Source organism: Crinia signifera, chromosome 3 (assembly GCF_055691185.1).
Source record: "Crinia signifera chromosome 3, ASM5569118v1, whole genome shotgun sequence".
Taxonomy (NCBI): Eukaryota; Metazoa; Chordata; class Amphibia; order Anura; family Myobatrachidae; genus Crinia; species Crinia signifera.
Window position 1 is genome coordinate 151,972,648 of NC_139219.1, and position 25,129 is coordinate 151,997,776.

At 43.4% G+C, this 25,129-nt stretch overlaps 1 protein-coding gene across 16 annotated transcripts in view; it reads left to right on the top strand.

Annotated features, from left to right (window-relative positions):
• PTPRK (protein tyrosine phosphatase receptor type K) overlaps window positions 1-25,129 on the top strand; it is a 340,426-nt gene that overhangs the window by 64,022 nt on the left and 251,275 nt on the right. For all 16 annotated transcript variants that reach the window (XM_083176754.1, XM_083176759.1, XM_083176755.1 and 13 more), the window contains exon 3: window positions 24,482-24,753. In XM_083176754.1, coding sequence (XP_083032880.1) covers window positions 24,482-24,753 — 272 coding nt within the window. The remainder of the gene's footprint in view (window positions 1-24,481; window positions 24,754-25,129) is intronic.

The window sequence follows — 25,129 nt, forward strand, 5'->3', positions numbered from 1 at the left end:
AGTATATTTTTGGATTGTGGGAGGAAACCGGAGTAAACCCAAGTACGGGGAGAATATACAAACTCTGCACACTTAGGGCCATGGTGGGTATTGAACCCATGAACTCAGCGCTGTGAGGCAGTAATGCTAACCATTACACCATCCATTACTCCGACGTCGGAATCCCGACTGCTCCCTTGTGGGGGTCCACAATACCCATAGAGGGAGAATAAAATAGGTGGCGAGCGCAGCTCGCCACCATGCCCACAGCGTGGCAAGGGGCTTCATTGCGCTTCCCCCGCTGTGCAGTCGGGATTCCGACGTCATGCTAATGACTGTCGGAATCCCGACTGTTGGTGTGTTATACCACACCCGCTGCCCAAAGGTTATATATTTTGCTGGATTATCCGTCTCTTCCCTGTCTCGTTCCATGCAGCCCATCTTTCCTTACCCATAGCACAACTACAAACACCCCTCCATAACAGGACTACCACAGTCTTGCCGCCCCTCTTAACTCTCCAGCAGCCTATCGGAGATGTCTAGATTAAAAGTGGTTGCAAGGTTGGTCACTGCCACATAATGAATGTTAAATGCCTCTGTTTATGTAATGGTCCAAACCACCTGAGGCATGTAAATCTTGCGGTTTACAGCACACTGTGACTGGTGTTGCCACAATTTCGATGTACATGAGATGAAATATCTATGACACTTGCACAGTCCTCAAAACATTGCCCATCTGCATCCAAATAGGAACAGCATCCACCTCTGAATTAGATCCTGGTGCCATTTTAAAAAAGTCTCCACAATGTAAAAACTTCTTAGGATGTTTGTTATAATTTTGTAGAAGCGAGCAGGAACTCTAAATGCCATTCTAATAAAGAAAGGTGACCTGTGAAGTACAGTATGCACATTTCCACATATTTATTATATAATTCCATGGAGGGTTCATTAGCATTTATATAACTTGCTTTCTTTCAAGAATATTTTCAGCTACAGTACAAGTTCATTGGGCATGGTGGTGAGATTAGCATGGTCATGCTCCCCCTTGCCACACCTTCCCCAGTTCACAAAGCAACTATTCACAGCACTATGGGGGCACAGCCAGGATGTATGTGATCCAGTAGAATACATCAAAGTGAGTGTTCTGGATATACCATAAGAAAATTAGGATGTATGTGCAGAAGACATTATCTATATGGTGTGGAAAGAAAGATCACACAGCCTCCTAAAATCTTCCTGCAGGTTCAAAAGATCAATAGAATGCATGATGGCATTCCCCCAAGTCAACTGAGTCCAGGGCTGGTCCGGTCACTGTAAAGCACAATAGGGCAAAAGTGGATCCAATTGGCTGTAGACACCTTTACGGAGTCCAAGGCTTAAACCGGTGTTCTATGTGCGTTAATTCAGAATAGGGTTTACGGGTAATACATGTAATTGAGGGTTGTAACGGCAAATTACCAGGCCCCCTACCCCCCCCCCACCCCCACCTCAGGAGAGATGTACTTCAAAAGGTGACTAAAGGTGGCCATACACACGCAGATTTATCTTCGGATCTGACTGGTTGGAACAAAAACATGGTTATGGTTGAGAGCATATGACAGCTGACCATTTGCTTGGAAATGCTGGAAAACTGACTCACTCATCCATAACCATGTTTTTGTCCCAACCAGCCAGATCTGAAGATAAATCTTACTAGTGTACGGGCACCTTAAGTGGAGAGTAAAAAATCCACCAGCCAGTCAGTTCCTACCTGTAATTTTTTCAATCCCAGCCTGTAACATGGCAGTTTGGACCTGATTGGCTGGTTGTTTATCACTCTCTGTTTTATCACTTTTCAAGCTTAGTACATCGAGCCCACTGTCATACACTATTTGGCTATACAGGCAGTATAAATGCCGTTTTCCTGTCACATAAATACTGATGCGCTCTTAACACTGCCAGAAGCACTTTTACATTGCCATCTCTCTTGTGCCACAGGAGCTCTATGCCCTGGGGCAGCGATATTGCTTATGTCATTAGCGCTAGGATTCTAATTGTCACCACCTGTTGCTCTACCTCAGCAACTGTATCTCTATACAACGTTGCTACCCACCAGCTGATGCTGGCACACAGATCAATCCTAGTATGACCATAAATTGCACAAATACCAAATGCATTCTCATTGCAACTGCTGTGCGTTGTGGGTAGAAGTACAGGAATGTTTCCCATACAGCACAATTTTTATGTTCTGATGATGTGCTCTGTAACTGGATTTGTTTTTAATTGTAAATCCTCTATGTAATGTCCCAAGTGACTTGTATTACCATCTATTCCCTAATGTCTATAGGAAAAAGAAAGTAAAACTATAAATTAAGGTGTAATATTCATTTAAAGCCTGCATAATTACTGTAGTTCCCAAGACTTTAGCTACTGGAATCAGCATTGTCTAGGCATAATAATTAGTTACTTATCAGAAACAGTGTGAATCTGCAGTTTTACCATATGGTGTTTGTGTAGAAAACTTTTGAAATTGCCTTCTTTTTTTTTTCTTCTTTTTTTTTCAGGCAAAATGTCTTTCTCTTTATATGTAAAGCCGTGACCTGGGCTGATTAGCAAAATATACAAATAAGGGTTTTATTAATTGCCACTTCGGCTTTTCTTGACAATAAAATACATTATGTTGACTGTACAATAGCATACAGCAGGCATGTCCAAGCTGTGACCCTCCAGCTTTTGTCAACTGCACATCCCAGCATGCCTTGCCATTGTTTTAGCATTCCCTAATGGCAAAACTGTGTCAAGGCATGATGGGACTTGCAGTTTCACAACAGCTGGAGGGCCATAGTTTGGTCATGCCTGGCATACAGTGTGTCCCTACACCAAGCACCCGATTAACTTTCCATTCTGCAGTTAAAACAAAACATTGTTATGGCTTAATTTTAATATTTAAAGCAAGTACAGGTTTAAATTATGTTTCCTAACTTTTTAAGCTTGTATCATCGTTCCTCCCCCTTCATATTGTACAGTGGGTACAAGGACCACCATCAATGCAGTTTACAGCTAATTGTAATACTTTAAAATATTCTCTAGGAAATTCTTAAGTGGAATAGAAGTCTTTATGTGGGGGGAGGGGTTGTCCTACTGTTTGCCAACAATATGTAATCCGGGGTACTAAAAACAAGGGGGGCCTAAGGAATAAAATTAAATATATATTTGTGTGTGTGCGCACGTAAAATCAGACTGCAGGACTGCAGTGGGGACCACACTGACGAAGTCCTGTGATGAAACGCGTAGGGTCGTGGCTTGTGTGACGCTACTCTGCTGCTGGAGACGCTGCTGGTGGTCCGAGCTGCTTGCCGGGTGTGTGTGCCAAGCGCAAAGGCGCTGCCAGCCGGGAGAGCCTATGGAGATCTTGAGGGTCCCGTGAGTCCATCATTGCGAGCTGTCTTGCCAGTGGTTTATTGTGAAATCTTGTGGTAGCCAGCCCACACCAGAGGGAGACCTTGGTACGGGCACTACTTTCTGCAAAATTGCTTTTATATTGTTTGCACACGTTTTTGATTAAAAACGATATTACACTATCAGGCGCCCCCTCTATTTTTGTAGATGTAGATATATATATATAACACACACACGCGTGCAGGGACGGCACAGTACAGAGACATGACACTTCATGTACTGCGCTTAGCGCCACACATGTATTTGTGTATGTATATGTGTGAAAAATTTAGATTTTAGTTCATGTATTGATCACTGCATTTAAGCCCTCAGCCCCGGGCATGGGTCCCCAATTTTTGCCAGGTCCTACTTTATTGAGCAAAATAATTACCATAGGCCTTAAAATCAGTGGCTGCCTTTTATACTACAGCTTCATTGGCAGCATGATTTCTCTGGACATCCTGTGTAAACTTTATAACCAATGTTCATGCATGGTGCTCCGATGCTGCAACCGAAGTCTGCAGCAGGTGTGTATATGCACAAGATGCCTCATGCAGCTTATGCTGAATTCGCTATTGTGTATACTTACATTGTGTCTTCCTATCTTTCATGAAATGCATTTGTTTAATTTAACAAACTCCTAAAATATGTTTTGGATTTTTTTAAGCTCTGTATAATTTAGCACCTACTATGCTGCAAGAATAGACGTAATTGCATTTTATATAGCACTATAAAAACAGTTAAATGTTAGCAAGAGATTAAAAAACAAGAAACATAAGGTGTGCTAATGGTGAGGATGTCAGGGAGGCAGCGATATGTTAGACTGATTAACCAATTGTCATTTCCAATGAGAATATGCATTTGCTTGATCAGGAGCAATCTTTTAGCAGAATGTCTTTTGCTGAATTACTGCGCATTAGACATTTTCAGAATGTATTGCTTTCTACAATGGATCTTGTACAATATTACTGGTATTTCAAGGGCAAACTGAAATTGCCTTAAAACCCCTACATTTTCCCTGTAAATAAAATATTTTAATGTTGCAATTACTATCTCTTTATGATGAGATCTCTGGCTGAAAGTTTTTTATGCTCCCTGTACTGGATTGATTGACTTACACCCCTTTCACATCACAACTAATTACCGGGTACAAGCTGGTTTGGCCCGGTAATTAGTGCGTTGTGAAGTATTACTGCTTCCCGAAGACGGGTAGCAACATGGCAAAACGAACTGGTAAAAAAGCAGTGTCCTTACTGATACCTGTTAGCAATTTAAACGGGTTGAGTGACCAGTTTTCCGTTCACACTATGGAGGAGGCAGCGCTTGGAGCAGCACCAGCTCTAAGCCCTGCCTCCTCCTCCCCCGCCCCGGATGACATCAGCGAACCGGCAATAATGCCGGTTTGCTGTGGGGATGTGAATGCTTTGGTGCAGTCGAAGACTACTGAAGTAAGAAAGGATAAGCACATGAGTTTTAGTAACTTTGTTCCCTTGGAGATGAAACGTGTTGACGACTTCCGGTATCCGACATCACATCCGCTCCTTGAGGTCCATGCACGAAAGTCCTCCTAAAGCGCTCCTCACGCTATACGGCTACAGCTGCCGGGATCGCGCCACATACAGAGTGTGCACCAAACCTCTGCATCAGCGGCACACCGCGTTTCCATACTAAAAACGGCGCAGCATTTCAACTCTCACCAGCGTACTGTTCTCACGCCAGCCATTTATTGCCACAACCTACTGCCTGAAACCAGCTCGTGAGGTGACTATTCAACCGTTCACTCTAGCCTGTTAAGCACAGATTGTTATAGCAGTGCCTTATCTGCATTTACCCTACATATGGGGATCTAAAGCTGGCAAACTAACTTTTTTTTACTATTACAGTGGGTGTGTGGATAACCTATCTTGTGCTTAACCAATCTAACAACTACGGTGAACTAATATTTACACCTGCATCTGCTGCCTAACTGAACTGTGGTTCGGGTGTTTGCTCACATGCTAATACAGCAAAGAAGGGGACTATAAGCGAGATATTCTACTCTTTCTGGCTAGATAATAGGAATTTAATACCTACCGGTAATTCCTTTTCACGTAGTCCTTATGGGATACTGGGAATGGTCTTAAGACATTGGGTATTAGAGGGTATCCGCAGGAGACAGGCACATCTATAACTTTGAAGCTGGGTGTACTGGCTCCTCCCCTCTGATTCCCCTCCCAGGAACCAGTTAATGGAAAAACTGTGCCCGAAGGAGAATGTACATATGAGAGGAATAACTTATGTCACCTATGTAAACATAAGTGTGAATAGTGTGGTGAGATTCATGCCAGCACACCCGCATTCATCAAAAATAAAAACAACTATAATACCACCAACTGGGTGGATTTTCTTTAACAAAGGTCACTGAACTAGACCTTAGAACCAGAAGACAATAAAGTTAACTTCTGAACTTTATCAGCAGAATAAAGCTGCAGCCAGACCCCCGCACAGGGCGGGCGCCCAGTATCCTATAAGGACTACGTGAAAAGGAATTACCGGTAGGTATTAAATTCCTATTTTCACTAACGTCCTTGATGGGATACTGGGAATGGTCTTAAGACATTGGGGATGTCCCAAAGCTTCCAGAAAGGGAGGGTACGTGCGGAGACTGCTGTAGTACTGCCTGCCCAAACTGGGTATCCTCTTTGGCCAAGGCATCAAACTTGTAAAATTTTACAAAGGTGTGTTGCCCCGACCATGTAGCAGCTCTACAGAGTTGCAGAGCTGACACACCCCGAGCAGCCGCCCAGGATGCGCCCACCGATCTGGTGGAATGAGCCTTTAAAACCGGAGGTGTCGGCATGCCTGCCGTCACATAGGCTTGTTGGATTGTAGTCCTAATCCATCTAGCAATGGATTGCTTAGATGCAGGGTGCCCTTTCTTTTGTGCGTCATACAGAATGAATAGACAATCTGTCTTCCTGATTCTTGACGTCCTCTGGACATACACACGCAAGACACGCACCACATCCAGGGATACCGGAATATCCGGCGAACTGGACGCAGACGGGACTACAATTGGCTGATTAAGGTGAAAGGAAGAGATCACCTTAGGGAGAAATCGCGGGTTTGTTCTCAACTCCGCTCTGTCTGAGTGGAAAATTAGATAGGGACTCTTACAGGAAAAGGCTCCCAATTCAGACACTCTCCTAGCCGAGGCTAGGGCCAAAAGGACCACCGCCTTCCAGGTGATATACCTCAATTCAATCGACTCCAACGGTTCAAACCAGGAGGATTGAAGGAAGTTTAGAACGACATCCAAACTCCAAGGAGGTGTAGGAGGTACAAAGGGAGGCTGGATGTGAAGCACTCCCTGAAGGAAAGTTTGTACTTCCGGGATGACAGCCAATTTTCTTTGGAAGAATATGGACAGGGCCGAAATCTGTACTTTTCGTGAGCCCAGACGGAGACCCAAATCCAATCCCGCTTGTAAGAAGCACAATAACCTGTTCAGGTTAAATTTCGCAGGGGGGGACCTTCTGTTCCTCACACCAACCCACGTACTTTCTCCAGATCTTGTAGTAGTGGGTGTTTGTTACCGGCTTTCTGGCCTGAATCATCGTGGTGATAACTGATGAATGCAGACCCTTCTGAGCTAAGATTTTCCGCTCAGCCTCCACGCCGACAAACGTAGCCGCCCTAAATCTTGGAAGACGCAAGGGCCCTGTGTGAGAAGATCTCTCCTTAGAGGCAGAGGCCAAGGATCCTCGATCAGCAGGCTCTGTAGGTCCGAGAACCAAGCCCTTCTTGGCCAGTCCGGAGCCACAAGAATGGCTTCCACTCCCTGACTTCGAACCCTTTTTTGAACTCTTGTCAGTAGTGGTATGGGTGGAAACAGGTACACCAAGGGAAACACCCATGGAATTGTCAGGGCGTCTATTGCCACTGCGCAGGGATCCCTGGTCCTTGTGCAATACATGGGGACCTTGTGGTTTAACCGGGATGCCATCAGATCTATCGATGGCTGGCCCCAACGGTCCACAATTGCTGCAAACACCTGTGAATTCAGGCTCCATTCCCCGGGGTGGAGGGCGTGACGGCTCAGAAAGTTCACCTTCCAATTGTCCACACCCGGGATAAAGATGGCCGACCGAGCCACCACGTACATTTCCGCCCAAGCCAGGATCTTGGAAGCTTCCTTCATGCAAGTCCTGCTTTTCGTGCCTCCCTGGCGATTTATGTAGGCCACAGTTGTGGCATTGTCGGACTGTATCTGGAGCGCCCGACCTTGGAGGAGATCCTGGGCTTGTAACACTGCATAGTATACAGCTCTCAGCTCCAGGATATTGATGTGGAGTCTCGCTTCCCACCGAGTCCACTGACCTTGAAAGGTTCTGTCCATGGTCACAGCACCCCATCCCTGCTGACTCGCATCTGTCGTGAGTCGCACCCAATCCTGGATGCCAAATCTCCGACCTGCAAGCAGGTTCGACTCCTGAGTCCACCATAGAAGGGACTGCCGGGACTGATGCGACAGAGAAATCCTCTTGTACATCAGGAGATGGGAGCCCGACCATTTTGCCAACAGATCCAGTTGGAACACCCTGGTGTGAAAGCGTCCGAACTGAATGGCCTCGAAGGTGGCCACCATCCTGCCCAATAGCTGGATGCATTGGTGAACCGACACCTGAGGCTTTGCCAAAATCACCATCACCAGGGATTGTATGGCTTCCATCTTCTCCCGAGGAAGGAAAATCCTTTTCAACTCTGTGTCCAGGAACATTCCTAGAAAGAGGATACGACGCAACGGCGTCAGGGAGGACTTGGGGATATTTAGGATCCACCCATGCTTGGATAAAACCTGCCTGGTTTTTGCTATATCCTGCAGCAGGACCTGTTCCGACCTTGCTTTGATCAGCAAGTCGTCCAGGTAGGGGATAATGTTGACACCCGACCTCCTGAGCAGTACCATCATTTCTGCCATCACCTTCGTGAACACACGCAGCGCTGATGACAGGCCGAATGGCAGCGCTCTGAATTGAAAGTGCAGATCTTTCAGCGCAAACCTCAGGAAAGCCTGATGTGGACCCCAAATTGGTATGTGGAGGTAGGCGTCCTTCACATCCAGAGATGCTAAGAACTCTCCCTCCTCCAGGGTTGCTATTACTGCCCGGAGGGACTCCATCTTGAATTTGTAAACCCTTAAAAAAGGGTTTAGAGACTTTAAAATGGGGCGTACCGAGCCGTCCGGCTTCGGCACGAGGAACAGATTGGAGTAGTAACCCCTTCCTTGTTCCTCCAATGGGACAGGTGTGATGACCTGTGACGTTAGCAGGCATTGTATTGCCTGTTGTAGGTTCACTCGATCTGCCTGTAGGGCCGGCAGACCTGATTTGAAGAACCTGTGAGGGGGAGGTTTTTCGAATTCCAACCTGTAGCCGTTGGTAATAAGATCTCTCACCCAGGAATCCAGGAGAGAGACTGACCACACGTGGCTGAAAGCTGACAGGCGACCCCCCACCTCGCAAGTGACTCCAGGGTCTGAACCCGAGTCATGCCGCAGGCTTAGAGGCGGTGGCATTAGCGGCACGATCCTGAGATCCTGTGCTGGCGGGCTTTCTGAACCTACCGCGGCCCCCTCTTGCGGCCGAGCTGGAGCCTCTCGCCCTCTGCCTGGGCCTGGAAGGCCGAAAGGACTGAGACGCCTGAAAGGACTGGGAAGCATGCCCCTGAAAGGGACGTTTAGCGTGAGTGGAAGCTGTCGGCAGAAAAGTCGACTTGCCGGCTGTAGCCTTGGATATCCGGTCGTCAAGTTCGCTACCAAACAACTTTTCTCCCTTAAAAGGCAAACTCTCCACACTACGCTTTGACTCTGGATCAGCTACCCATTGTCTTAACCAGAGTGCCCTGCGGCCCGAAACCGCCATTGCGGAAGAGCGAGCATTTATAGCTCCAAGCTCCTTTTGAGTGTCATATAGGATCTTTGCAGTATCCTGGATATGGCGAAGTCTCTCTCCAACTTGCGCCAGTGACATATCGGCCAGCATGCCTTCCTGGATTTGGGAAGCCCATGTATAAATGGACTTTGCCATCCAACAACTGGCGAGGACAGGTCTCTGAGACGCCCCACTCGCAGTGTACATGGACTTAAGGGTAGTATCCAGTTTTTTGTCTGTACTATCCTTTAGTGTTGCTGCCCCTGGGACAGGGAGAACCACCTTCTTGGACAGTCTGGACACTGATGCATCCACAACCGGAGGCTCTTCCCACACCTCTCTAGTGGCGGGATCAAAGGGAAAGGTAGACTTAAACCTTTTAGATAATTGGAAACGCTTTTCAGGTTGTTTCCAAGCCTCCTTAAACGTCTCATCAAGGTCAACTTGTTCAGGATAAACAATTTGCTGTTTCCTTTGAGACCCAAAAAACGGGTCACCTTCCTGCATGTCTGCTAAAGGAAGGTCTAAAACCTCTGTTATTGCTATAATAAGAGGTTCCGGGCCCCTAAGAGATGACTGTGAATCAGGGATCAGAGCCCCGTCATCCACGTTATCATCTATGTCGTCACCCGCCTGCAGATCATCATCTGAATCAGGCAACATGGCGGCCGCAGCACGCTTCCGTGACTGGCCCGTGGTGGTGTTCATATTATCCACCCGTGCGGCTAGAACTGTTAAGTCCTGCTGCACCTGTTTGGTCTGCATTGTATTTGCAGCCAATTGCGTTGACACTGCCTGCAGCATGGTCTTTATGCCTGCAGCCCACTCAGGCTCTTGTGAGTCTGATTGGGGAGTACCACTGATCTGGGGTGAAACCCCTGTCTGAGTGGTCATACATTCCTCACAAGTAATCTGTGAGGTGGACTTAGGCACAAACTTGCTGCTGCAAATGAGACAGGTTAACTTCCTCACCATGTTGAAGGAAAGAGTAACCTTTTATCCACAAACACACCACAATCACAATGAAATAAAGATATATAAAATCAATGTGCAGTGTATAGCAGCTATGTATGTGTGAGCTCTATCACTGGAAGTGTGTATCTTAACAAGCACGTGGGGGAGCGCTCAGATTACACTGAGGAGACCAGCACACCCTGTACAACCTGAACTCCTATTTAGGAGTTGGTAACACGCATAAACACAGAACAGTGTGATCAATTAAGCGATTTTAGCGCTAAATACACTTGCTGTTTTCTGCAGATTTCCTCTGTCCAACACCTCACCGCTGAGGAGTGATCTGGAGGCAGTAATGGCGCCCAGGGAGAAGCAGGAAGTAGTGTATGCGCGCTCAGAGCTCTGGCCTCGCTCCGCTGAAGCCCCGCCCCCCTGTGATGGCGCAGGGGCTTCACTGATCTTTATACTGGCGCTGGCTGTCAGTTTTAATGGCGCCCTTTACACTGAACAGCGTTTTATGGTGGGATCTGCCCTGGTAGCCCAGGGACTGTCACCCGCAGCCAGATGGTGACAGGGGGTCTGCGCAGCCCCTGTGCAGGGTACCGCGTCTGCCGCCACTGCCATCTTGCCGCACAATGAGCCGGGGTACCCCACTGTGGGGACCCCGGTTTCTACTCACCACAGACGTCTTCGGACTGTGTCAGGAGTGTGCGGCATGCTGGGGGTGAGTATCACTGCAGCGCAATGCCCGTGAGTACAAACACCCTCTCAGGACAGTGGTCCTGCAGCAGGGACAGCTCTGTACCTTAAGAGGCCTGCAGCTGAACCCTCCTTAACTGACTCCCTCGAAGTCCAACACAGTAACCCCAAAATAATAAAAGAAAATAAACTGAAGACAAACTCTCTGGAGCTCCAGCAGTGTGCATCCTCTCCTGAGGGCACATTTTTCTAAACTGGTTCCTGGGAGGGGAATCGGAGGGGAGGAGCCAGTACACCCAGCTTCAAAGTTATAGATGTGCCTGTCTCCTGCGGATACCCTCTAATACCCAATGTCTTAAGACCATTCCCAGTATCCCATCAAGGACGTTAGTGAAATTATTTTTATTGGAGGCATTTATCATTATTATGTGAGATCAGTGGAAACCTTGTGCATCAGATGTGAGTTTTAATTGAAATTTAAAGCTATAAGTGTTATTTGATTGAATGTGTTCTTAACTTATAAGTTTTTTATTGAATTTTTGCATATTTAAAGATATTATACCCAAAACTAAACAGTGAGTCCAGTTTCTTTGTGCACAGCAATTGTTACCAAATTATTTGCAGCGCAACGTATTTGTTTAAATTATTCCTATCCATTTGTGGGGATGTTAATATCCCAAAATGCAGGTCCGCACCAGGGCTGACCCGTTTCAAAGTCCTGGTGCGAAACAGTATTTTAAGATGTGAGAGCAGCATAATGTAGTTGTATTAGTAATACAAATAGTTACAAATGATTGTTACTACTTTTGCTTTGTTTGCTTTGAAAATAAGATCACATTGGGGAAAATGGATACCAATGTTCCAAGCATCATACATCTCCATAAAGAACATTATGTACAGGGTGATAATGGCTCAATTTACATATTTTAGCTTTTTATTCGCTGGTGCAATATCACCTTGCACATAATGTTATGTTTGCTTTTTTTTATGGGGATAGGGAACACTTCTCCAAGATTCATACATTATACCCCAAAGTTTCTAATATTACTTGTGTGCTCGAGATTCAGCCAACATGTATCAAGGAACTTTGTAAAGACTGTTTGAATGATGTCAGGCAGGAGCTGATTGGTGGTTTAGCACTCTCCAATTTATCACTTTTTGAAGCTTAGTGCATCTAGCCCCAAATTGTTACAGGACTTGTTTTGTTTTCACTTTGTTGAAACCATGTTACTGCACAGTGTGAAAACAAAACTGTAATGCTGCAAGAAAAAAAAAAAGAATGGTTCAATGCGAGCTAAAGAGCTGGTTTATTAATGCTTGTGGTTAAGAGTAATATGTCTTTATCATTGCTTGCAAAGTTTACTTATGGGGTTTTTGTTTATTGAACATCTATAGGACATATCAAGTGTTGTGTTGTCCCTTTAATTTCCCTTGGGATGTGTCTTGTATTGTCAAGACATGAAGCCAGATTGCTGTTGCATCCATTTCACATCTCTATCTGTGGGGCTTTCACTGTGTGACTCATAAGAGGTGATGTTTAATCACATTGCAGCACTTCCAAAAAAGCTGTTTTCTCATGTTGCCAGTTAGCAGTTGGACTTGGGCAAGTCTGTGCATCTAGCTGTAACACAGAATGTTTGCCTAAAGAATACAATTATAGAGGTTGTAAAAGATTAACAAAAGGAATAGTAATATGCCCATTTGTTTTGGATATTTGAGAATGGTGGGACTATTGAGAGAAAATAATGTTCACATATGTAATGTAAAAAAAAAGTCCTTATCTACATACAGTTAGGAACGAAAAGGTTATCTGTATACAGTGTGTGATGAATTCCAATTTAGACTTCAGTTCGAAAACAAGTGTATAACTTCAGTGTACATAATCAAATGTAGGATTTCTGAAAGTGATCATTTTTCTGTCTGTCTATATTTGTGTATTTATTGTGTTAGTCATTTTTCCTGAGCTATCACACCTGGTGTATAGGGATTCGCTCTAGTGTCTATCTGCCTGTTTTTGTCTCCTACCAGTTATTTATATAGCACACACATATTCCACAGCGCTTTACAGAGAATATTTGGCTATTCACACCAGTTCCTGCCCCAGTGGTGCCTACAATTGGTTATGGTATATTAGATATGCAATGTCTAGGTCTACAGGGCCCAAAGGTCGACATAAGTTTCATATTTTTTGGGGTGTAAATGTCCAGTTGGACACTGTCTATGTACTGCATCCCCTCACATGGCTCACCATGCTTCGGGCTCAGTGCCTCACTGCGCTTGGCACACTATGTTCTCCCTCCACGCCATAGTGGATGGTAGGGCATGAAATACCGCCTGTCGGCACAAAATTTAGTCAAAAATACGTGGTGACCGGTTTTCACGTCGACCCTTTTTCACGTGGACCTTTTGGCTGTCCACCAATAATGGTCGACCTTATGACTGTTGACCTAGAATCAATCTATGATCAGTTCGGATACCTTACCTACAATCTATATTCCCTACCACATAAACAACACACACACACTTTAGAGTTTATTTTGATATGAGCCAATTAACCTACCAGTATATGTTTGAATTGTGGGAGGAAACGAGTGTACCCTACATAAACCCACGCAGGCACGGGGAGAATATACAAACTCCACACAGTTAGAGCCATGGTGGGAATGAACCCATGACCTCAGCAGTGTGAGGCAGTAATGCTAACCATTACACCATCCGTGCTCCTTCACGGGCACCTGGAATCACTTACTTCTAGGCATGTACAAGGTCATGCTTTTTCAGCACCACCTGGATGCTAATGGCAAATCCCCCTGGTAGTGAGAAGAGGGTGAACTTTTGAGATACTGGCAACTGATGAGCAATTGATGCTTATCCACTAGTCACAGGAAACAAGCAGATGCAATCTTAAAAGCAACTATGGCATGTCCACTGAATGCACTTTTTATAAAGAACCCCATAAAATTATTTTTGTATAAGTATTATGACAAAGGCTCACAGATGCCTGGGATCCTATAGCAACTGTCTTCCTGACCGTTAAACCTGTCGATAAACTACAGATATTTCCTGCAGATCAGATTGATTTTCTGAGAATAGAAATGGAGACTTGATTTATCATCATCATTTGTCTGTTTTATGTCTAGTGGTGGTTGTTTGCATAAAAAAAAAAAAAAATTCCCCACACTTTTAGCAAATGTCTCCCAACCAAATTTAAATAAAGGGCTTGAAAGCAGGAGCTTGCCAAGAAGATTAAGAAAGAAAAAAAAAAAAGCATAGGGCTCAATAGTCCTTTCTAACCAGAGTTAGTACTTGTGCCAGGTAGCCCAAATATGTCGCCTTTTTTTTTTTTTGTTCTTACAGTTTCAAATCATATGGCCAATTATTGCTTGTCCCCATTCTCTGACAGTCATACCCCTGAGTACTACCACAATACAATAACTGTTTATTAGTAAAAATGTTAAAAAAAAATATTAAAAAAAATTATTCATAGCCAGTCATCTAAATCTGGTTAGGTTTGTGTTCATTTAATGTATTTGATTGTTAGTCTGTAATGTCCCTTATACCACCTAATGATTTGTTAATGAGATCATTGCAGGCAATTAGACCTTAAAAGTGTCATAACTCATGTTATGCAGTTCACACATGGATATTGGAGCGAGCGTAAAAGAACAGATTGGAAGTATACAGCGTTTGACAAAGCTAAAGGTGCTATGTGCACCAGTCGTTATCTGGCCAATTGTTCTCCTCAATATTTTGTGAGAGCAATGCTAATTTCAAAAGTGCTCAAACATTTATACGATTTGGGCCGATTTCACCCGATCCCGACTCATCGGACCGAGAAATTGACCCAAATTGGACGAGTTTGACATCCCATCCGACACGATGCATGGTCCTGCAGCTTCAATCTGTCGGATCGGACCCATCAGTGGCACATTGCAGGTTCTTTTTAGCACCCACGAAGTGTTGTGTCCGATCCATAGTTGTGTACCAGCAGTGAAACCCTGCTGGCACACACCTATGTGCAGCAATGGGGTCCTAGCGGCGATGGAGAATGTAACGGCATTTGCCAGGTGGTGGAGAGGGAAGCGGCTACTGAATTTGAAAAAATATTTTGAAAAGACTGGCCAGCTGGTGATTGGATGAAAGAATTCTCTTGGCCAATAACCAGCCGGTCAGTGTTTTTCAAAATATTTTTTTTTTTCAAATTCAGTAGCTGCTTCCCTCTCCGCCACCTGGAAAATGCTGGTACATTCTCCCTGTCGCCGCAATCAGGAGTTGTTGCTTGCTGAGTACATAATATTATTATTATCCTTTTATTTATATGGAGTATTTTATGGTTTCGGTTTTTAGACTTGCAATTATTGAGAAATCTCACCCCTTATTTAGTGCATTTCAAGTGACTCAAGTCTGTGGTTACTGCTGTAGCAAGTAGGTATTCCCACCAAAATAAACAATGATTACAGTACTGGCTGTTAACATTAATGTGAAATGAAAATAATACCCCTTTCACACTGCAGATCTTAACCGGTATATTGGCGATTTTTTTTAGCCTTTTAAAACGGTTAGAGCTGCAATGTAAAAGCACCATTCTGCATTTACCGCTTGCTTATAACCGGTATTTGCAAATGGGTAAAAAGCAGAGTCCTACACGGTTCAGAGCCGTTTTTTATGCAGTGTGAACGACTCTGAACCAGTATATAGGACTCAGGCAGTAGCTATGAGACCGCAGTGCATATTATTATTATTATTATAATTTTATTTATAAGGCGCCACAAGTGTTTCGCAGCGCCGTACAAAGGAACAATACAGGGAGACAAAACTTGGCATAACATTGAATAAATAACAAAAATACAGTACAAATAAAAGAGCACCACAGTTCAATACACATTACAGCTTAAATGTAAGTAGTGAGGACCCAATTAACATACAACTAGAGGCTTGAGGCCAATGATGAAGATGAGTATGAAGATGGTCACTGGGTGTTGGAGTAAAGGAGAGCAGTGAGTGAAATGTGAAGAGAAGTGGGCTTTGACAACAGGAGGGAAGAGGGCCATTCATACGTGCATATGTAATTAGCGGCTCATTACATATACATACGCTGTCTTATAGCTACTGTCTGTCCTGCTTTCACACTGCAAACCTGCTTGAGACCCGGTATTTATGTGCAGTGTGAAAGGGGTTTAAAACGGTAATATACCGTTTTAAATACCGTTTCAAAATACCGGGTCTCAAACGTTTAGGCAACGTGAAAGCAGCATAAATGAGCAATTAGTATACTGTGTATAAAATAAATGGTATTCTTTGGAATATCTTAGTGGCTCTTCTGTTGTTCATATATACAAATCAGTTCTTTTAAAAACACACAAATACACTTTAACCCTTTGAGTGCCAACGTTGCTTTGAGAGAGCCTCAAAATATCTGCTGAAAATGCCAAAGCCATTCACAGCGACCTTTTTTTTTTATTATTGGGTGCGATATTTAACTCAACTTCAATTTATGGACTGGCAGTTTTATACTAAAACAGTCGTGAGCGATGCTGGCGGATATTTTGAGGATCTATCACAGCCATGTTGGCACTCAAAGGGTAAACACAAGTTTTGTGCAATTTGTTACAGTACAGTCTTGGTAACCAGACCGTTTACCATGAGGTTAAATAAGGCTTGGGCTATGAGTCATGCTTTGTAGTACTACTACTTGTGTAAAGTAACACACTTGCCGCTCCTTTATAAAAATAAAAAGGCTGAATACTCTTCTGTACGCAGGTTTTTTTTTATTTTTTTTTAAATTTTTTTTAATTCTTGCTACCTTCGCTCCCAAATACAAAAGCTGCCACAGAAATATTTGGAATGTCAGTTTGTTTTGCGGTTAGGTCATTTGTTATGGCCACTCTCTTTTATATATTAATAGTTTGGTCAATATTTGCTTGCTTCTGTTTATTGTACCACGAGAAAACAATATATATATTTTTTTATATTGTTGAAGTACAATGTTGATGAAAACAATGAAATGTTCCCAATTAAATTATTTCCTTGGCATGAATTGGTTGGTAGAACAATGCACACAAAGGCCTGCCTATATCGAAGTGCAACCACACAGCCAATAGTGATAAATCTTATACTGGATATAATATAAATAGTTACTCACACACACTTTTGAGGTGTGGTAGATCCTCAGTTAATTTAAGATTGGCTTTGAGTAGCAGAAGCTTCACATTCTTTCTTAGATTTCGCCTGTTCTTGTGTTTCCCTCCTATGTCCTTATAGATTGTAAGCTGGCAGCAGGGCTCTCCTACCTCCAAGTCTGTCTGTTGTTACCCAGTTTGTTTTATCACTGTCTACAATTGTAAAGCGCAACGGAATCTGCTGCGCTATTTAATGAAATGAAGCTGCCGATCCTGTTCTTCCCTGTGGGATGGTGTTTACTGAGTAATTGGCAGTTTTGAGCGACTTTCAAGTGAAAACAGCTTGTGTACGGTCCGGCGATGAGCGGTGATGTGCACTTCCGCATCATCGCCGGGAAAGCTGCTCATCTGCTGGTATTACTAGCAGACAAGTGGCAATGAGGACGGCTTTGCGTAGCACTGCGATATGGAAAGCCGCCCGCCCCCTGCTGAATTGGACAGGGGGAAAGCTGCTCAGTGTGTATGCAATGAGCAGTTTTCCCCCTCCAGCAATGACCGCAATCATCGCTGTCCATACACGTTGGGCAAAATCGCCCAGTGTGTATGGACCTTTAGGTTTGTACCACATGCAGTATTTGTAATTTGGATTAAAAAAAGCTTAGCGTTTGCCTCATCTGGACACACAACCTTTCTGCACACTGGTTGTGCTTTGCTGTTTTTCTTCAGTAATCTTCTTTCTATCCTCCAGACAAAACAGGCCAGTTGAATGCAGAGCTTTAGGTAGACATGACACTCCAGTCTCAGCCAGTGATCTCTGTAGTTCCTTCGGAGCATAGGTGTGCGAAGCCCATTTTCTTAGAGGGTGCACCATTGGAGGGGCGTGTCCATCAACGCATCAATGCAAACTTAATAGAAGGTGCTTTATTTTTGTATATGCTCTTCAGAATTAATCATCCCCCCCCCCCCCATAGCAGAAATAAGGATGGCGCCGAAGGCACGCTGCAAACATTTACACTGTAATGCCCATTACACAAAATGCCATATACAGTAATGCCCAGTCCACATAATGCCACACACCATAATTCCCAACACACATAATGCCCATTACATATTATGCCAGGGCTAACGATTTTTTTGTCAAATATGGGCAATAGGTACAGTGCCACACACATAATGCCCATTACTTCTAATGCCTCCAGTAATGACCCTTAAACATAATTCCCCCAGTAGTGCCCCTTACAGATTTTCCATATTAGTGCAGGAAGGGAGAGAAGAGGGAAGGAGAAAACTTACTGTCACGGCCCTGTGTGGTGTGCGCTCAGCACCTATGCTCACACCAGCACTGACGGATATTTGAAATTAGGTGCTGGCAAGCTTTGGCTGGAGACAGGCACCATATTTCAAATGTAGTTCATTGTAGTTCTGTTATTTAAATGTTGGCAGCCTCCACACCCCCCCCCCCCCCCCCCCCACACACACACACACACACACACACACACACACACACACACACACACACATACACACATACACACACACACACACAGTCCAAGATCATTTTGTTTTTCTGTTATACTGTATCATATGTTCTAATATTTCTGTGCCCCTCCTCCCCTTCAATTAGTTTACCTATGGTATGGCTTGGACTTGCTGCTACCGGCATCATTCATGAGTCTCCAGTTCACTGCTCAGATCACTCGTGTCTTAGCAGTGTCTTCTGGGCCGCCCCCCCCCCCCATTCAGCAACAGGCAGCCTTTTGATTGGCTGCCTGTTGCAATGCTGATTAGGAGGAGGAGCAACCAATCCGCTCATCTTTCATCATTGTTTTCGGTATCCCCCTGCGTGCCCGCGCACGCATGCTGGCGCCGCATCCTTACTGCGGCCACAGCACTGCTCAGACAGCAGCCAGCCTGTCAGAGACCAGCATCCTCACTGCCGCTGCAATTGTGCAGGGTGCGGGGGGAAGGGCACCATAGGCATGCACACGTGGGGTGCCTGTGCATCCCTGGCACGCCTATGCTTCAGAGTGATAGTTGACGTCCATGTGGCTTCTCTCACAAGTCTCCTTCTTGCTTTATAATTACCAGTTATTTATATAGCGCACACATGTCGCAGCACTGAACAAAGAATATTTAAACATTCACATCAGTATCCATCCCGGTGGAGCTTACAGTACACTCTATTCCCAAACACATGTATACCCATACAGATATTCTAGGGTTCATTTTTGTTGGGTGCCATTTAACCTACCAGTATATTTTCAGAATGGGGCAGGAAACCAGTGTACCTAGAGGAAACCCAAGCAATCATGGGGAGAATATACAAACAGCACACATTTAGGATCATGTAGGAAGCAAACTCATGACCTAATGGTGAAGTTTCAGAGGTGGCTCCCGCTAGGCAGTGTCTGGGTGGTATGTTGCAGCTTCCACTCCCTCACAATTGATGCAATACTGCTCACTGCTATTCAAGCACTTGGATATTAATTTATAGCCTTTAAAAAAAAAAAAAATCTTGTGCATGTTTGTATCTGTTTGATAAACGCATCAGTCCGTAATGTAAAATAAACCGCTCAAGCGTATTCTTTATGGCAAATAAACCAATAGCTTTTGATACATATTTTTCCTTTGAAACTTTGGAGTTTATGATTTTGGCTTTTAAGTGTTCTGTTGTGCTCTAACCCCACAGACCAAAATAAGGAATTCAGCCAGCAGCACTCGGGTGTAAAGTCCCATACACACTGGGTGATTTTGAGCTGAAAGCAGTTACATTTTTTCATTTTGCTTTTAGCTCAAAAACCGCACAGTTTGTAAGGCCCGGCGATGAGCACTGCATCGAGCGTCTGCATCATCGCGGACCGCTACCACTCATCTGCTGGTATTACCAGCAGATGAGTGACGTGGTGGACTGCTTTCTATAGCGTCATGCTATGGAAAGCCGTCCACCCCCAGGAAAATCTCTTGGACAGATGAAAAATCGCTCAGTGTGTATGCACTGATTGATATTCAGCACAGTTAATTTTCCCATCATTGCTGTGCATGCACGCTGGGCAAAAATACCCAGTGTGTATGCCGCTTAAGGGGTCACCAACACACTCAAGTCAAAATAGACATCGGTGACTACAGCCAAATTAATCCCCTGATATATTCTATTTCAGTTGAGAACAATAGATGATAAGCCTTGGTGAGCCATGGTTCACCAGAGAAGGATAGTTGACGAAGGCTCCATCTGTATATCTCTAGAGTTGGCATCCCTCCTTTAGGGATTTTGCATATGTTTAGGTTTTTGACAACCACAGAATCATTCATTTCCATATTTTATAGCTGTGACTTTTATTCTTTTTTTTTTAGGCTTAGTTACTAGTTATTAGAATCTATTTCCCTCCCATTTGTTTGGATCCTTCTTAAAATATGTAAGCCTGATGAATTACTCATTGCTACAATCTTCCTTGCATTCTGTGGTTTAATGTTCTACCTGGGGTTTTCATTAAAGGAAACACAATATTCATCATAGCCTCTACAATAATAATGAAATGTTCCCACCAGTTCCCCTGCAAGGATCGGCCAGTGCTTTGGTAAGTTACCTGTTGTCATGTGAAGGGGGAGATCCTCCCAGATTGCCCCAATACTCTGCTGGTGGATGACAGCATTACTTTTCACAATAACACAAGATTTATTGTAGCTGCCATACTCTGAACTAGTTTTCCTTACACATGTTCATTTTTTAAACTAGTTCAGTGCCCCTGTCTCCCCCACCTCACTTGTTTGCAGAGCTGAAAATGATCCCATTCAAATGTGCCTCCACTTCATCCTGTGGAATTCCATAGGGCACTAAAAGCACTGATCCTAGCTGTACCTAAGATCTAATTAGCCCTTTGTAAGCAATAGCAGTGTGAATGCTGTGTCCAATCTTATTGCCAATGAGCAGTTTGACAAACAGTTGCTGTGTTTAGTGAACAGATGTTGCATAGGCTGTGCTTGTAATAATGCAAACATATTGCGAGTTGCCTCCAGCCATCCTTGCTTAAGGCCATTCTATACAGAAAAGGGATAGTGTTATTGATATCATAAAATATCTTGGGTTTGTTTCAAAACTCTATGGGCCGTCAACTGCAGGCATAGTTGTGTTATATGCAATCTGAGTTGACACAACAAATTGCTGAGTTGGAATCAAGAGGCCTTTTACATGCAGAGTGAAGTCATGAAAACAAATTTGTAAAGGAAGTTCTATATATTGATAAATTGAGCCTTTTTTATATGGTGTTAACCTAATATCAGCAAGTTGAAACTAAAGCCCCTGCACACACTAGTCAACCAGCACCGTGACGTAATAACTATATCAGCAGCGGGTGAACAATAAACACTGGATGATACCGTTCAGTGATGTTACAAGCGGCAGCTGAACATACAGGTCATTGGCTACATGGCCAAACTTTATATGCATGTTCTGATGACAGTGGGTGTTGTAAATGATGCGCAGCACTGCAAATTGTTAATAATATTGAGTGTAGACACTACACTGTTTTACCCAAGATATCACTCAGAAGGTCCCAAATTGTGTATTGTGTAGTGTGTATCGCCGGCCGCCGTGATGCCAGCACATATGTACTAACATATGCGGCTGGCATTGCAGTGCGGTTTTCATTTTGATACATATCGCCCACTGGGTGGCGATACCCTATAGAAGCCTATGGGATTCTTTTCACAGCCCGTCACCGCCTCGCCGCCCCCCCCCCCCCTCCCCCTTCTTGCAGGTCCTCCTGGACCCCAGAAGGTAAGCCCTTCCTCCCCCTAGCAACGCAGCCGGATGTCCTTCTGGCTGCAGGGGGGGGAGGAGGCGGCGCCGGGGACAGCCTGCTTAGCTGTCCCTGGCGTGAAGGCAGCAGGAGGCGCACACCACAGTACAGGTATCGTGGGGGGTCTCCGTTACAGCACTGCTAATGCCAGCCTCATGTGTAAGTACATATGCGCTGGCATTGCGGCAGGCGGGCAGCAATGTATTTTAATACATTGCCCACTATGCGATGTATCATATGCAAAACTTGGCACATAAAGTGCCTAATCATGTGTCCCCCTCCCAGGGAGCTGCAGGGGAAATTATGTCCGACTTGTCCTTAGGACGTCGGACTAATGTATGGGGACCTTTATATTTTCTGTATTCACATGGTCACAGATACCCATGGAGGTGTGTTTAAGATACATTTAAAAAATCCAGTGATCAAGCAGCCAATCATAACCAAGCAATCTTGAGGAATCCTGGACAATTTTATTTTTGTTATTACAGTTTGTAACATTAATTTGCTGGAATAATGTTAATTTCTGGGAAAGATGTTTGGGGTTTTAACTGAACATTAAAGTAAACAAATACTTAATCTGCTCCTACCTGTATAAACTTGGCTTTTTTATCCTGCTAGAGAAAAACTTCCCCTCAAGAGACACAACAATGCTTGCATTGTCCAGTGTTATATTTATGCTTGTTTCCTATGTTACCAGTGTAATTTTCATCGACCTAGAACACCTATTCATGGCAGAGCATAACAAAAGTTGCATTCAAGAGTAGTAACAAAGAAGTTGTTTCTCCTTATATCCCATTAATACACTGGTTACCCAGCACAGCCGATGCATCTGATTTGACAGGTTTACAAGGACTTGCCTAGGAAAATACATACAAGCAATGTAATGTGCTCTTAGAAGTAAAACATTTTTATAGGGCCAGAGAGAATAAACTAGACATTTACTTAAGTAGCCTTGAATGACCAGTATAACATGTAAGGTGTGGATAGAATCCACCATCCATCCGACCACGCAAAACAACTTCCCAGAAATGACACATGCGCAACTGAGAAAAACGCCATGCTATCTATCTGCAAACACATTAACCCACTGCGATTAGATACGCCATTACAGCAAGAGACACCTTATTCATAACTTCTACCTTTACCTCTACCTCTACCTATGTTTTTTTATGTAACATTTTGTTTAAGAAAACTATATTCTGCTATCTTGAACTTAAACTTAAAGATTTATTATTTTTTGTGCCTGTGTCTTTGTTGTGTTTGTACCAGTTGTTAGAGTAGTTATGCACTATTTGTTTTCATGTATTTGTGTAGAATGTGGGGCTTATTGTTGCATTCCTCAAAAATAAGTTTTTTTTTAACCATGTCATAATTAAGCAAAGAAAGGTATAAAAAAAGCAATCTTACATAAGTAAATAACACACAGATTTCATTCAATATATGATAATGATCTAAATAAGAATGACAAAGCACTTTAATCCTATTTCCTGTTTTTCCCTTGTTGATTGAACTACAATGTCAAAACGATCTGAATCCTTTACTGAATGTTTTGCCAGTAGCAGAACCTTGATCAAATTTGTACATGCCACATAATTTAAAAAGTTTTTTTTATTTTTTTATAGACTGTGTGGGCATTAGTTTTCTGCAATGACTTGGGAACAGCCATGCAAAGTTACTTTTCAAACTGTATCAACTAATTTTATCTTGCACCCATAGAAGAGTGCAGGGAAATTAGGAACATTCATCTTATTTTAGATGTGATGTGAATAGCCATACATACATACATACATACATACATACATACATACATACATACATACATACATACATACATACATACATCTCCTCAACGTTGAGGTGAAGTACCGCCATGGACCAAATTACTTTGTGCTAAAAGATATCATGAAAGAAAGTAAAAGCATTTTTTGCAGGGGCACTGACCTGTTTTAATCTTGCTGGTTATGGAGAGATGGAGAGTTTGTGGGCTAAAAACGGTCACAGCTCAAAGTGAAAATAAAAACTCACAGCTCAAAGTAAAAAGTACATTGTAGAGGCCGTTGTTATGATGGGCTTTCAACTAGCAGTGAATAAATGTGTTATAATTTTTGGGGGTGAACTACAGAAAATACGATTTTATGTCCCCTGCTGCCACTTTTATGCCCCTCACATTAATTTGCTTTTCTCATTATTTTAATACATAAATCCAACATACGAGTAGTGTTTGCGGCTGTAGGAATTTTCAGCAACTTTCTGTTGTCGATGCAAACGAATACACATCATATGTGTCTCTTAAAAAGTTTTGTATGTGAATGTGTTTGAAACTTGATGGAGGGCATTCAATTCCAGGGGGCTGCCAGCTTGGCAAGTCTGTTTGCTGGCAATGTTCATGTATTTTTGCTCTCTGTGTAGCTATTAAATCTTAAAGAAGATGCTTAGGTTTCCCTTTAGTTGCACTGCTTAAATATTCAGCACTTTCAGCATCATTTTGTAAAGTACTTGTATGTCCTCAAGTAATGGTTAAGCTGAAAATGTCCTTATTGTTGAAAAAATGAAGTTCTTGACACTTTCTTTTTTTGGATTTTAATCGTTTAACTTCTTTTTTTAGGCTCCTACATGATTGTGGACTCTTCTAAGCATGATCCTGGTGAGAAGGCTCGTCTGCAGCTCCCAAACATGAAGGAAAATGACACTCACTGCATTGACTTTAACTACCTTCTCTTCACGCAAAAAAGGGACAGTCCCGGGACCTTGAATATTTTTGTGCGGGTGAACAAAGGCCCCATTGCCAACCCTATCTGGAATGTAACTGGCGCTACTGGGAAGGACTGGTTGAGGGCTGAGCTTGCGGTCAGCACCTTTTGGCCAAATGAGTATCAGGTAAAAATATACTAATCTGATCATCATAACGCTATTGGGAATAAAACCTGTTACAGCTAATCCACGATTAATTTTTGCATTTTCAGATTAACACAGGCTTTATAAAGGGATTGATCTACTGTTTAATGGTTCTGTAAAAAGAGATTTGCAGGGTCAGCTTTCAGTTATTGTGAAATGCTAGAATAAATCAGGTCGCAGTGTTGGCAGTAATATAAATTCTGCTGCCCGGGTGCCAATCAGCAAGTAAAATGCTGAGAAAGATATATATTCATATATATTCACAGATTTCAGGCGTTTGCCAGAATAAAATATAATGACTCCCATCTGCAAGGAACAGTCAGTATCAAGCAACTTTAAATCTTGTCATTGTGCGCAT